Source organism: Carassius gibelio, chromosome A14, assembly GCF_023724105.1.
Source record: "Carassius gibelio isolate Cgi1373 ecotype wild population from Czech Republic chromosome A14, carGib1.2-hapl.c, whole genome shotgun sequence".
In the NCBI taxonomy this organism is placed as follows: domain Eukaryota; kingdom Metazoa; phylum Chordata; class Actinopteri; order Cypriniformes; family Cyprinidae; genus Carassius; species Carassius gibelio.
The window spans coordinates 3,819,431-3,834,318 of record NC_068384.1 but is presented as its reverse complement, the minus strand read 5'-3'; the positions used below and the strand labels follow the sequence as shown (position 1 = coordinate 3,834,318).

Here is a 14,888-nt window from a genome sequence, read left to right as displayed (position 1 = left end):
GATGCAGTAAAGGAGATTTGATACCATGGATGGATGTGTCCTTCCATGTGTGCTTGAAATACTTAAAACGCAATTTATCTTTCTCTTTTCTGCAGGCATTTCCTGTTTAAGACCTCTTCAGGGACCACGCCTCTCTTTAGCAGCTCATCACCGGGTTACCCCTTGACATCTGGCACAGTATATTCACCCCCACCACGGCTCCTACCCAGAAACACCTTCTCCAGAAGCGCCTTCAAGCTGAAGAAGCCATCCAAGTACTGCAGCTGGAAATGTGCCGCCCTGTCGGCGATCGCTGCCGCCGCCCTGCTGGCCATTCTGCTGTCCTACTTCATCGGTAAAATATCTCAATCTCTCTTTTTTGCCTATAGCATTCAATTAGCTTTTTATTGACTGTAATGTACCATCTTGCATCTGTTAAGTCTCTTTCTTTTGGATCAGTTTTAATAATCGATTGAGAGGCATTAAATTTAGCACTTATATCTGTACAAACACTGATTCGGTGATAGCAATAAGCAGATAATTTAATTCCACATAGAGATTAAGTAGGCTATTCATAATTAGATTGTGTGTGTGTGTACTGTATGTGTGTGCATATTTATCCAGATGCAGCTCATTATTAAATGTGCCTGAGGAGAAATGTCGAAATGTTACCTAACTCATACCGGGTGATCTGTGACTAGAACTCACCAGTTACATTGTTAAGATCTGAATTATTAAAAGCAGCATTTCAGCTTGTGCTTTTTGCATCTATAGCTGCCCAGCTGGCTTTAACCAGCTGATTCTTAAAAGGACTCTGATTTTTACCCGAGCACAATTCTGCCACAGAGGAAAAAAAAAAAGCTTTCACTTAATTTTAATTGAAGCATTTATATTTAATGCATAAAAGTATTTCTATGCATTACGCCTTGTAATGTACCTTATAATACAACACATATTGTAATAACACTTATAATACATGATAATACTTATCTATTCATTGTTACACCTTTGGAAAGTGCAATGCATTATAAGTTAACACATGAGAAACATGTAAAGAGTGAATTTCACCATTGATGGTACTAATTTTAATGAGAGGATTTCATATTATTTCGTGTTACTGGCCCAAATAAAAATTTGAATCTACTAGTCATGTAAACTACATATACTGGTATTATTTCAGTCTATTTACAACATGCTCGTTTACTCTCTGAATATCCATGTCAACCTAAAGACAATGTCGACCTCTGATTGTGGAGGACACTTTAAATGCAAAGCACTGCTGGGAGTCTTTAACCCCACGCTGCGTCCGTGAAGGACACGCTCCAGGGTGTTATTATTTTCAATAAGACCTCTCTGGTTTTGGGTTTTGTGAATGTATGCGAACGTCAGTTATTGGGTAATGGAGAAGCGGTGGCCTTCCCCACACACCTCACAGAGCAATGTAAGGACCCCCAGTGGAGAACAGAAATGAGTCCTCGCTCTTCACACTGGATGAGTTTAATACTGAGGGTGCAAACAGCATGAGAACGCGAGAGAAAATGAGAAAAGGGTACACTCTCAATGAACATCAGAGAGAAAGTGCGACAAGAATAGAGACACAAAATAGCCACATAGACAAACAAAAGCGGACACAGAGGTAGATGTTGTCTTTATGTGGCCTCTATTAGAAGCACACCTGTGCTGGGGAGTTTTGCTCTGGCAGGATGCCTCAGTCCCCTCTGTGTCTCTATTTAAAAGCCTTAAGCAAGGGGCAGATGTGTCACACGGACCCTCGCCGCCCCTCTTCTCTCTGGGGACCCCGCTCAACAGATGGGGCAGTCAGCAAGTGCAGGAGTCAGCACAAGCGCCCTTGTTCTTCCTGTCTGCGTCGCTGTGCATGTATTCATCTACCGGTCTGCCTTTCCCATGTCCTTCAGTGCTCCACGCTCTTTTGTGCTGTCCAAAACTCAGATAAAACCACACAGATATCCACTTGAAGCTGAGAAAGGTTCAAAAAGTGTGTGGACATTGAAGCGATCATTGAAAGTGCCATTTGAAAGTTTGGAGTCTGTAAGATTTCATGCTTTTTGAAAGAAGTCTTTTACGCTCATCAAGACTGCATTTAATTGATTTACAATACATAAATATTTATTATTAGTAGTAGTGGTAGTAGTAGTAGTAGTAGTAGTAGTATTTAAAACGATATTGTAGCATATTTAAAAATGTGGTAAAGGGCCGAAAAAAAAGAAAATAATAATAATAATAATATATATATATATATATATATATATATATATATATATATATATATATATATATATATATATATATATATATATATATATAATATTTATTATTATTATTATTATTATTTATTAATTTATTTATTTTTTTATTATTATTATTATTATTATTTTATTATTATTATTTTTTTTCAGCAGTCAATCTTCAGACTGATTTTAATATGCTAATTTGCTGCCCAGGAAGCATTTCTTATTATTATCAATCTTGAAAATCTTGTGCTTCTTAATATTTTTTTGTGGAAATCATGATACTGTACATATAATTTTTTTGGTGAGTAATACGTTAAAATGAGCAAGGTTTTTATTTTATTTTATTTATTTTTTATCTTGTGTGACATTATAAACATTTTTGCTGTCACTTTTGATCAATTTAATGTATTCTTGCAAAATTACAATTCTTATAAAAAATACTTCCTGTCCCCAAAAATATAGATGGTAATCTATTCATTGTAAAACAAAATATTAAGTGCTATTTATTTAAAAATTAAAAATTAAATTAAATAAGTAAATAAACAAACTTTCTGGTTTTGTGATGATACTACTAATGTGATGAGGCCCAGAAACTGAAAGTGTAGCTAGTTCTTTGAAAAGCTCTAGCATCATTTGTTTGCATGTGTCACTAATGTTTTGTTATGTAATGCAATTAAAAGGATGTATTTTAATTAGTACTTATTGTCCAACATTTATCAAATAGTAGTGACTCATACAACAGCTGTATATTTGAGGTTGAACTTTTATTTTGGTCTGAACAGGATTCATTCCAGAGGCAGGATTCATTCAGTAAATGTGTATTTACTTTTCTAAAGGTAATTCTAGCTGTACAGTCAGCAGTATTCAGTGGATGGAGGTCTTAACTGCTGGAAACTGACCCAGCTTAAGCTCTCTGACAGTGTGTTTATAGACATGTTCACAATTGTGTGTGTGTTCGTATATTAGTGTGTCCCCACAAATAGATAAATGTGCCACTGCAGCATTTCCTCCAACACAGACGTGGCTGCTAGTCCGCTGAGAGCTGCCCAATCTCCAAGGGAATGGAGAGAACGCACAGGGGATAGAAAGGAGAAGTTATTTTTATTTCTTCATTTTATACTGGAGGCCTGAAAGACTCCTTTTTTGCTTCATTCTCTTTGGGGATGGATAACTGTCCCAGAACGGCACCATAGCCCCTGAAAGCCCGAATTCAGCACCAGGAGAGGAGGACTCACAGGTGCTTGTACTAACACATTTCAGCTCCCTGTGGCTTACACACACACACACACACTTACATACAAACACAGGTGTCCAGAACAGTTCTCTATGAGGAGAGAAAAAAATAGGAGAAAAGAATAGACAAGAGGAAGAGATGCAAAGAGCAGTAAAAAGATGAGACGAGACAAAAGAAAAAATAACCTGATAGATGAAGCCTGATGATATGAGGTGAGACGAGATACTATGAGTCCATAGAAAATGATAAGACAAAGACTAAAATTAGAAAAGTAGACAAGCATTAAAGTAAGATAAAATTTCAAAAACTAAATGAGAAAAGATAGCCGCGTTTCCACCACAGGAACTTTTCCCAGAAACTAGGGACTTTGGTCTGGTACTCCATGTGTTTCTACCGAAGGAACCAGGGTCTAAATAAAGTTCTGAGTAAAATATTGCCCCTCAGAAAGTCCCTGCTCACGAGGTAGTACTTTTTCAAAGGTCCGGAACTGTTGCAGACGGATCTTTGGCGCTAAACATCCTGATTGGTTGAGTTCACGCAGCATTGTATTTCAACCAACATTCATTCGGATAATAGTCTAAATATTACTGATAATGTGTCATGAAATGTAGTTTTAAAAGTATTTCAGATGAGAATGTATCTGCGGTTTAGTTATAAAGACAGCATCTATTTAAAAATGCAGTTCGCCGATTTTGGAGAAGATCAGCGGGAGCTCGGTACTCATGTGAACCGACGAGAGCAGTCTCGACTCGGCTAGTACTTCTGATATTTGCCACTGGCTCTGATGTCTCTTTAGTGGTTAAACATAAAATATAATTAGTTTTGGGTAAATCTAACAGGTAATCTCTGGTCTGTATTCAATTCATTATTTGTAGACTATTTCACTTTGTAGAATATTTGCATAATCTACATGTACTTTAGACCGCGGTGGAAACGCATAAAGCAACAGGTCTGGGATGAAAAAAGTTCCTGGGAAAAGGTTCTTGGTACAATTGTTACTGCTAATCTCAGTGGAAATGTGGCTGATGAGACCGGGGAAAAAACACAAGATTAGGCCAAACAAGTGGGAAATATCAAGATGGACCAGAAAACAGAGATGAGATGAGATGAGATGAGAAGCATTAAGACCAGATAATGAGTCAATAGAAAAAGACAAAATACACAATAAGAAGGGAAGGCAAGGAAAGAAGAAAAGCTTTAAGAAAAAAGGGATGAAAACAGATGGGACTAAATGAGAAGAGAAGCATCAACATGAGATGAGAGTCTCAGATGAGATGAAATAAGCATTAAAACGAAAAAGAAAGTGAGCCCAAAATGAGAAGAGATGCATCAAAGTGACACACGGGCAAAACGAGAACGAAATGATGAGACAGAGAAAAAATGATGAGAGGAGAAAAAGTGATGAAACAAGATAGAGTGTATCGAGAAGAGACTTATTGCATGCATGACATCACTCTCGTCACTGTGTTGTGAGGCTGCTACAGTAGGGATGGGGTTGCTAGGATACAGGTGAGCGGTCCTGATGCAAAAGAGAAACAGGTCTGTCATCATATGTTGTGGAGAAGACAAACGCTCAGCAGCTCCCTCGCGGCCTCATCTGCGCTAAAGACTGCTTGATTCATTGGCCCAGAGTGATCAAAGAAAGAAAGAGGGAGATAGAGGGAGAGTGGACAGGGGCAGATGGAATGTGTAAGAGAGATAACAAGGTTTCGACTCCACCAGGCTACATGCCGGTTCCACAGGCTTCAGTCTGGATGGCTCAGAGCCCGGAGAGGAACAACACAGCATCAGATCAGCAACAGGAAGACGACTCATTTATACGGCACACTGACATAGAAAGAGCTATATACACTTACACACTAAATACAGACCATTCACAAGCTATACATACTTGCTGAGAAGCATGTGATATACCATTTTCTTGGATTGTTGGTTCTGGAACAACATCCATCAACAATCAGATTTTAGCTTGAGGGTCAAGGGTTTGAAAACTTGAGCTACATTTTATCATTGCCTGTTTATAGTGGGTGAGTTATCTCGTCATTTAGAAGATAACTCTTCATCGAAGAGGAGTTTTAAAGGCTTGTGTTATACACTCGGGGGTGCTATTACACATCTTATGAATGAGTACAAAACCTCCCAAATAAAAACACACATGAACAGGATGGAGAAACAAGCAATCTCTCATGTAAACATGCATATTAAAATGAATGTGATCATCAGCAATAGACAGCATATAAGTGAAAACTCATAATTTTACAATGATGATCCAGGAAGAGGTATATGTCTGGGCAAGCTTTTGAGCTATTGATGGAAGCAATTTACTGAATTTATGCTTTGATGATCATACTGAATATTATCTAGATGTAGCTTTTGATAAAAATGCGATTTTCTCAACTTTGTGCTCAAAATTGTTTTTTTTTGTTTTGTTTTTGTTTTTATGAAACCTACCTATATTCAAGTGTTGATAAAAAAAAAGAAATGAATGCTAAAATAGATTTTTTGTTTTGTTTAAAAGAAGAGGCTCTGATCTTTATGATCTGATCTGCAGGCCATCAAATCATCAAAATCGCTGGCGGTGGCTGGCAACTTTTTTCAAAAATGCTGGCAGGGAAAGATTTAATATAAAATTATTATATGTATTATGAATTAATTTATACAAATTGGAAAAGTATTTAATGCAAAATGCATCAAAATAATTTATTGCAAAGTATAATTTGTATTATTATTCAACATTATAGTTATTTATTATTTAGTAGTATATTTTGGATTTGGGTTAAATTTAATCATTAAATGATTTTATATATATATATATATATATAATTATTACATGATCATACAAATGTATTAATTACATCATATTATATCATATTTTTATTGCGGTGTTATTAGTATTTATTTATTAATTAATTCATTAGAGATCTTTAATATACATTATTATTAATATTAATGTATCAAATTATTATAACTTTTCATATAAAATCATTACATTTATTATAAATTATTTTTTTAATTACAAATTTATTCAGTGCAAAATGTATAAAAATTATTAATTAGTTTTAAGTTGTATTTATTTTATAAAAATGTATTTATGTATTTTTAAGGTTTCACGTTATTAAATGTAAATATTAAATCATCATAAATTTCAATAACAGATATATTGGTAATTATTATTTAATTTTTTTAATTATTGAAATTAGAAAATTTATTTATTGAAAAATATATCATTCATTACTAAGTAGGTTTTTGTTGTTGAATATGTTGCTCTAATAACATGTTTTTAAAGAACAGCATGCAGAGGGCTATATATTGCTAGATCTCTGTGCATTTTCAGAGCACATCAGTGTCCTTGAGCTGGGAAATTTGTGCGTGGGTGTGGGGATGGTGTGGGGTGTATGCGAGTTTCGTGTCACCTCTGTGTTGTGTGGATACAGAGGCAGCTCATACATCAGTGAAGACAGGCCGTGTGGTGAGTGTCATGGAAGTAGACAGAAGACAAATTTGCTCTCGCTCTCTCTGTACCCATCTCTCTGTATTTTTAGCAGCATCATCACTTCCCTACATTGCCCACCAATGACTCAAATGCTCATCGTCACTCTGGGCCGCTGACCTTCACGCTAGCCGACGCGTGCACCTCCATCCATAAAGCAGCGCTGTCTGGAGCGTTATTGAGTAATCATAGCCGCTTACTCTAACCGCACGCTGCAGTGTTGGGGCGGTCTGTGAAGTCAGGCAGCCTCCATAATCACTCCACTACCACTGAAAAGACATCGATTGCAGTTTTAACTTCATTCTTCCTGATGTGGCTTCGGGGTCTTAAAGAAAACATAACACAGCATTAATTTCCATAATGTGATGCATTTTGTAGTGGAACAGAATGTTCAATAGGGCATGATGTAGGGCAGGTCTTTGTTGTATACATCACGATTCTTTATTGGATTGTGATTGTCTAGCTATTATATTATTGTTTATGATATTTGCTCTAGCCACTTTTTATCAGCAGAAACAAAAAGTCATTTCAGATGCAAGGATATTACATTTTGATGCAGTGTTTTATAGAATAATGTAAACTCATGTATAATGCACAATAACATCATGGATATTTTTTTAAGTAATGCAACTATTTTTTTAAGCTGTTTATGAAGCAGTCGTTCACCCTAATTCACCCCTCATGTCACTTAAAAACTATAATAATAAATAAATATATAAATTCTTCAGTAGAACAAAAAAATTTACATTTTGAAGAATGTGCAGGTTGATCTTTTTGATTCATTTACAGCAAATGGGTTCTGGATCTTTCAAGCTTCAAAAAAGTGTGAAAGCATCAGAAAACCATAAAATATATTTTTTAATTAATTAATTTGATTTTCTAAACTTTTCTTATACTCACCAAGGATGCATTTAATTTGATCAAATAAGAGGTTGAAATAGTAATATTGTGAAATATTATTACAATTTAAAATGTCTCTGTGTTATTGTATTTTAAAATGAAATTTTATTCCTGTGATGGCAAAGCTGAATTTTCAGTCTTCATGGTCACATGATCATACAGTATGATGATTTGGAAAAAACAAAAAATGTATTATTATATAATATGTATATATATATATTTTTTTTTTTTCATACATATATATATATATATATATATATATATATATATATGAAAAATCTTACTGACCCCAAACTTATGAATTGTAGCGTAAAACTGTTTGTGTAAGGAAAGTCATTATTCACTTTTCATTAGGAGCACTTTTATGATAATACCTGCATACAGGTTTAGAATGACATGAGGGTGAACAAATCATGACAGATTTTCACCTTTCAAGTTGCAAACAAGTGACTCCTGAGCAGGAGTGTGTTAGACAAGCAGCTTTCTTCCACATTGTCACTGTGGCTCCTGGGTGACCTCAGCATGTCATCTCACGGCAGTCATGAGGGACACAGAGACAGTGAGCGAAACAGGACACTGGACTTTGACACTGCACCAACATATGCTACATAGGGACCGCGAAGCATATGGCGTGTACGGTGTATTCCTGGTTTGGGAGCAGCAGGAGATGTAGACTGGAAGCTGGTGACTCTCAACAGACTGTTGTAGGTCAAGAGAAGTCATATCAAGGGCAAAGGGACACAAGTTTGCTTCAGTTCGGCCGGCTGGTTGGGCGGGAGAGAGAGAGAGAGAGAGAATAGAGATCCTGTGTTGGCACACATTAGAGCAGGATCTCTCTAAAGAGGAGGAGAGAGTGCGTGTGAAGGACGGCTTTCAACTCCTATCTTCTTCGATGTTCATCTTTGTCCTTGTCGCTTTTGATTGATGTGTTTCATTTCTGGCACAGTGGTCAGCCGATCGCATGCACACGAACTCCCACTCCAGTGCTAATGTTAGCAGCAGTCTTTGGTTTGTCAACAGACGTCCACCGCGGCTCTGGTTGACCCATACTGTCCGTCTGCAGCTGGCCTTCCCTTCTTTTCATGTCTGTCTCTCCCTGTCAAACAAAGGTCCTTCTCTGAACCTCTAACCTCTATCACTGACTGTTTGGTGGCATCCAGCAGATCAAGGGCTGTCACTAAAAAGACAAACCGGACAGTCGTCAGCGTTGACCCCACAATGAATGAGCCTCTTGAAGGTATTAAATTGATTTCGGCTCACAAACTGTTTAGAATCACCCATGAGATTTCGCTGATATCTCTAATCAATGATGCCTCATGTGGCGAGTCTGTGAGTCAGACATGAGGATGTGTGCCGATTTAAACTGGAACAAATGAGTCAGACAAGCTCGCATATGGAAAACAAGGCTAAATATTTCATAACTTCGAAGACAATGATGCAGTACTAGCATACAAATAAACAATCCCAATCACAGATACCATGAGTTTGCTGGTCTCCCAGGAAAAGAAAGGGAAATGTGGGAAAAGGATTTAAAATATAAACCGTATGAAAATATATCAAGAAAAGGTTCTGATATAATCTCACCTGGGACGTGCGAGAGGGTTGGATCCCTGAGTGCTGGAGACAGACTTGAGATATGTCAGAATGTCTTATACTGACAGCAGAGAGAGAGAGAGACAGAGATGGAGGGAAGGAGGCGGCCATAATGAAGACGGAGAGATAGGGCGAGTGTGTCTATCTCGGTGTACCACTGATCTAGCTCGTGATTTCAGCTGCCTCTCATTTCCTGTTGCTAATGTGAATGGATGAGCCTGGCACAACACACACATGAACACACTCCATACCACAGACTCATCTCTTTGGGTCTTGATAAGGGGGTCTGCAGAGGACCTGCCATTCCTGCACTTTATTCAGCTCTGCAATGACAGACTCTTTCTCATATAAACTCCACATTGTTCTGTATATCTTTATACCTATATGTGTACTCTATATTTTCATTAATACTAAGGAAATGAGTAATTCTAATGAAAACAGTCAAGAATGTTCAGTTTCCTTTTTTTGGAATTATATTTGCGTTTTTTTTTTACTTACTGTATTTTTTAAATAATAATTTAATACTGAATAAAAATGCTGTTACATATAAATAATTAAAATTAATACTATATTATTACTAATTATTCTTCTTCTTATTATTATTATTACAAAAATGCACTATATTTCTCAAATTACTCATTATTTAAAATTAAAATAATATTATTTTATTATTGTTTACACACCATGACTTATATTTGTATTATATTATAATATTTGCTTACTGTAATTTTTACTATAATACAGTGCCAAAAATACTGTTACAATAATCCAACAGACATCTGCAATCAGAATAATTGCATATTGTGGAAATAGTGGGAATTAAATAATAATAATAATAATAATAATAATTATAATTATTATTATTATTATTATTATTATTATTATTATTATTATAATAATAATGTTACAAATTACAAATCTGGACACATTAAGGTAATGAGGAGCTGGGGGAAATAATTGTCATGAAAATTATATCACAATGCAAAACAAATATCAATAGACCTGAAAATAGTTTATTTTACATTATACTTTATACTAATACTTTATTTGTACAGCTTTATTTTCTTTAGCTTTTGGGGTGACTAGTCTTTTATGAGAGTTACCCAACATATTTTCACACAGTGTATTTTACTGTGTGTATGCATGATAGAGACGAGTGATGAAGTAGGTTTGGAGTGCAGGCAATGAGCTTTAGGTTACATCATTTTGTTGGGTTGGGCCCCTGGAGAAAGTGTGTGTGTGTGTGTGAGTATAGTGCTCCTCTGATGGATTAGGATGCTACTGATGGCTACTTCACTCATTAACTGTGTATTTGAACTTGCCCCTCCCCCAAGAGACAGAAGCCATGACTCTAATGAAACACACATATATATTCGCAGAGCCCATGGGAATCTCCTGGTGCTTTGTAGTTCAACTTCAAAGCCCTTTGACCAGGCTTCTCATTTACTGTGGCTGTACCCTGCAGCCTCACCCTTTTCCATGTCCCACTCCATAAACATGCCATTTCACATAAAGACACACACACACACATTTATACACCTTTCTGATGCAGTCCAACTGAGCTCTTATAGGGGGGATATATACTGACTAATGTCAGTTGGCAAGTTATTATCAGTGTTGGTTTATCAATAACATGTTTCTATTAACTATAAAATGTTGGTTTTATTTTGTATTTATTTTCTTTCGATGCAATACATATTTGCTCATGGAAGTAATATATTAAAGGTGTAGTCCTTAAAAAAAAAAAAAAAAAAAAAAAAAGTCATTTACTCACCCTCATGTTGTTTCAAACATGTATGGGTTACTTTCTTCTGTGAAACACAATAGAAAGATCTTTTGAAGAACTAAGTAACCAAATTTTTACTTTCATTTAAAAAAAAGAAATTGCCCATAAAGTGGAAGTCAAAGGGAACTGAAATTGTTCATTTTGGGGTCAACTATCTCTTTAAGTTATTTTCTTAAATGCAGCCTTCAACAAGAAATGGCAAACATGTTATTTTCAACAGGTTTGATTCATGACCAGAATTTTATGATTTTTTTTTTTTACAGCAGGTTTTGTAAACCAATTACAAATGCCGTCCAGGATAGTTTCATCTTACAATTAGCGTCCTAATTGAGGTCATTCTTGTTAAATTAGTGGTAAATTAGAACAGTTAATACGCATTTATTATGGAAGCCAAGGGAGGACCGCAGAAATAAGGTAAGGGAAAATTACCTTTTAAGTAATATGAGGTCTCTTGTGCACTAATTATGGCTGTGTAACTGTGTGATATGTTGAGTGGAGGTGTGTGTGGATGGAGGGATAGGATGTCCTGGTTTCTTCCGTGTGTTGTAGTCTGTTAGAGAAGTGACCTGAGAGTGTGTTCCTCAGCTTAATGACACACACACAATGCCTCCAGTGTTTTTCTGAGATTGTGAGATTCTCTGTCGAAAATTGCTAAGTGAGCTAAGAGGCATTTTCCCACATTCATTGTTTGCTGATTGGACACATTTGAGCAAGGGAAGATTCCACAAAACACAACTCTGAATTCTCAAGTGCCTGTCAGAGGAACCGTGTGGAAGAATTGCACAAGGCATGAAAGGTAAATAATAGAATTTAGCTGCATGGAACTTGTATATGTGGACGCTAGATGATGTCAGTGTCTGTGCGTGTATGTTGAAAGTAGGAAGTGAGAGGGGAAAAAGACAAGAGGGAGAAGGGATGTAGACATGCTGCTTCTTTATGAAAAATGTATTTGCTTGCCTACAGATAAATTCATGCAAGGGATCTGTAGGGAAATAAGTGCATGTATTCATTATGATGAACAGATATGAAGACATCTCATGTTTACTTCATATTTAACATGCAGTAGTATTTATAAAAGTGTGGCTGAGTAATTGTGTTTATTTTGGTTTCCAGCAGACCCGCACAGACTCTGTGAGAGCAGAACCTGGCAGAAACTTCAGCAGATTTCCTTGTATGTTCAGTGTTTTTTGCTAATTTGATTATACTTTCTGCCATCACACGTTAGCTCCATTTAACCCAGATTTTTCCATAAAAATTAAAATGGTTGCAGATTGTGATTGTTCACTCAAAAATTACAAAAATTATTTTGGACCCCACTGACCTATTAACTAAAACATCTTTTGTGAAATAAGTGTTACAAGTTTGACATAACATGAGGGTGAGTATAGATGATGTTTATATCATGAAGTTCCCACTAGGAGCCACAAAAGTATGTATAATGTATAAAATGTATAAAAACATGAAGAAATATCTTTTTGACTGCACTGCACCTGCTGTGAACCAAAGATTGCTGAAAATTCGAACACACGTATACAGTTTTGTTCAAAATAATAGCAGTACAATGTGACTAACCAGAATAATCAAGGTTTTTCGTATATTTTTTTATTGCTACGTGGCAAACAAGTTACCAGTAGGTTCAGTAGATTCTCAGAAAACAAATGAGACCCAGCATTCATGATATGCACGCTCTTAAGGCTGTGCAATTGGGCAATTAGTTGAATTAGTTGAAAGGGGTGTGTTCAAAAAAATAGCAGTGTGGCATTCAATCACTGAGGTCATCAATTTTGTGAAGAAACAGGTGTGAATCAGGTGGCCCCTATTTAAGGAAGAAGCCAACACTTGTTGAACATGCATTTGAAAGCTGAGGAAAATGGGTCGTTCAAGACATTGTTCAGAAGAACAGCGTACTTTGATTAAAAAGTTGATTAGAGAGGGGAAAACCTATAAAGAGGTGCAAAAAATGATAGGCTGTTCAGCTAAAATGATCTCCAATGCCTTAAAATGGAGAGCAAAACCAGAGAGACGTGGAAGAAAACGGAAGACAACCATCAAAATGGATAGAAGAATAACCAGAATGGCAAAGGCTCAGCCAATGATCACCTCCAGGATGATCAAAGACAGTCTGGAGTTACCTGTAAGTACTGTGACAGTTAGAAGACGTCTGTGTGAAGCTAATCTATTTTCAAGAATCCCCCGCAAAGTCCCTCTGTTAAAAAAAAGGCATGTGCAGAAGAGGTTACAATTTGCCAAAGAACACATCAACTGGCCTAAAGAGAAATGGAGGAACATTTTGTGGACTGATGAGAGTAAAATTGTTCTTTTTGGGTCCAAGGGCCACAGGCAGTTTGTGAGACGACCCCCAAACTCTGAATTCAAGCCACAGTACACAGTGAAGACAGTGAAGCATGGAGGTGCAAGCATCATGATATGGGCATGTTTCTCCTACTATGGTGTTGGGCCTATTTATCGCATACCAGGGATCATGGATCAGTTTGCATATGTTAAAATACTTGAAGAGGTCATGTTGCCCTATGCTGAAGAGGACATGCCCTTGAAATGGTTGTTTCAACAAGACAATGACCCAAAACACACTAGTAAACGGGCAAAGTCTTGGTTCCAAACCAACAAAATTAATGTTATGGAGTGGCCAGCCCAATCTCCAGACCTTAATCCAATTGAGAACTTGTGGGGTGATATCAAAAATGCTGTTTCTGAAGCAAAACCAAGAAATGTGAATGAATTGTGGAATGTTGTTAAAGAATCATGGAGTGGAATAACAGCTGAGAGGTGCCACAAGTTGGTTGACTCCATGCCACACAGATGTCAAGCAGTTTTAAAAAACTGTGGTCATACAACTAAATATTAGTTTAGTGATTCACAGGATTGCTAAATCCCAGAAAAAAAAATGTTTGTACAAAATAGTTTTGAGTTTGTACAGTCAAAGGTAGACACTGCTATTTTTTTGAACACACCCCTTTCAACTAATTGCCCAATTGCACAGCCTTAAGAGCGTGCATATCATGAATGCTGGGTCTTGTTTGTTTTCTGACAATCTACTGAACCTACTGGTAACTTGTTTGCCACGTAGCAATAAAAAATATACTAAAAACCTTGATTATTCTGGTTAGTCACATTGTACTGCTATTATTTTGAACAATACTGTATGTGTTTGTGTGTGTGTTGTGTATCTGCTGTCCATTTTGTGTTATTTATAGCCATGTCTCGGGGTGAGTTTGGACCTGGATCTGTTCTAGCAGAGAGAAACCTGCCACCTGCTTATGACTATATGTGTGTCTGTGTGGTCACAGAGGTCTAATCGGTGATGACAGGTGCGGCTGAATCATAGAGGGACGTCCTGCCAGCCCTACTTTGATATGCACATACCTTGCATCCGCTCCTTCTCCTTTTCACTGCGTCTCCCGCTCATGCACACAAATAACCAGAGGAACTGCCAAGAGCTTCCTCCAGATCTCTCTCACACGTAACTGTACCTTAAGGACAACCTTAAACCTTCAGCTCAGGGCCCGTCTTCACTTGTCTTGTTCTGTCTCTCTTCTTCTCAGTTGTTCTCATGCACACGTATAGCATCCCTTTCTCTCTCTTTCTTTCCATTGCTCCCTTGGTGCATTATCTTGCTCACTTTTCCTTGCTCTA

At 36.7% G+C, this 14,888-nt stretch overlaps 1 protein-coding gene across 1 annotated transcript in view; it reads left to right on the top strand.

The window, feature by feature from the left end:
- LOC128027289 (teneurin-2) overlaps positions 1-14,888 on the top strand; it is a 410,843-nt gene that overhangs the window by 337,365 nt on the left and 58,590 nt on the right. Inside the window, exon 8 of the mRNA XM_052614746.1 lies at positions 96-334. Coding sequence (XP_052470706.1) covers positions 96-334 — 239 coding nt within the window. The remainder of the gene's footprint in view (positions 1-95; positions 335-14,888) is intronic.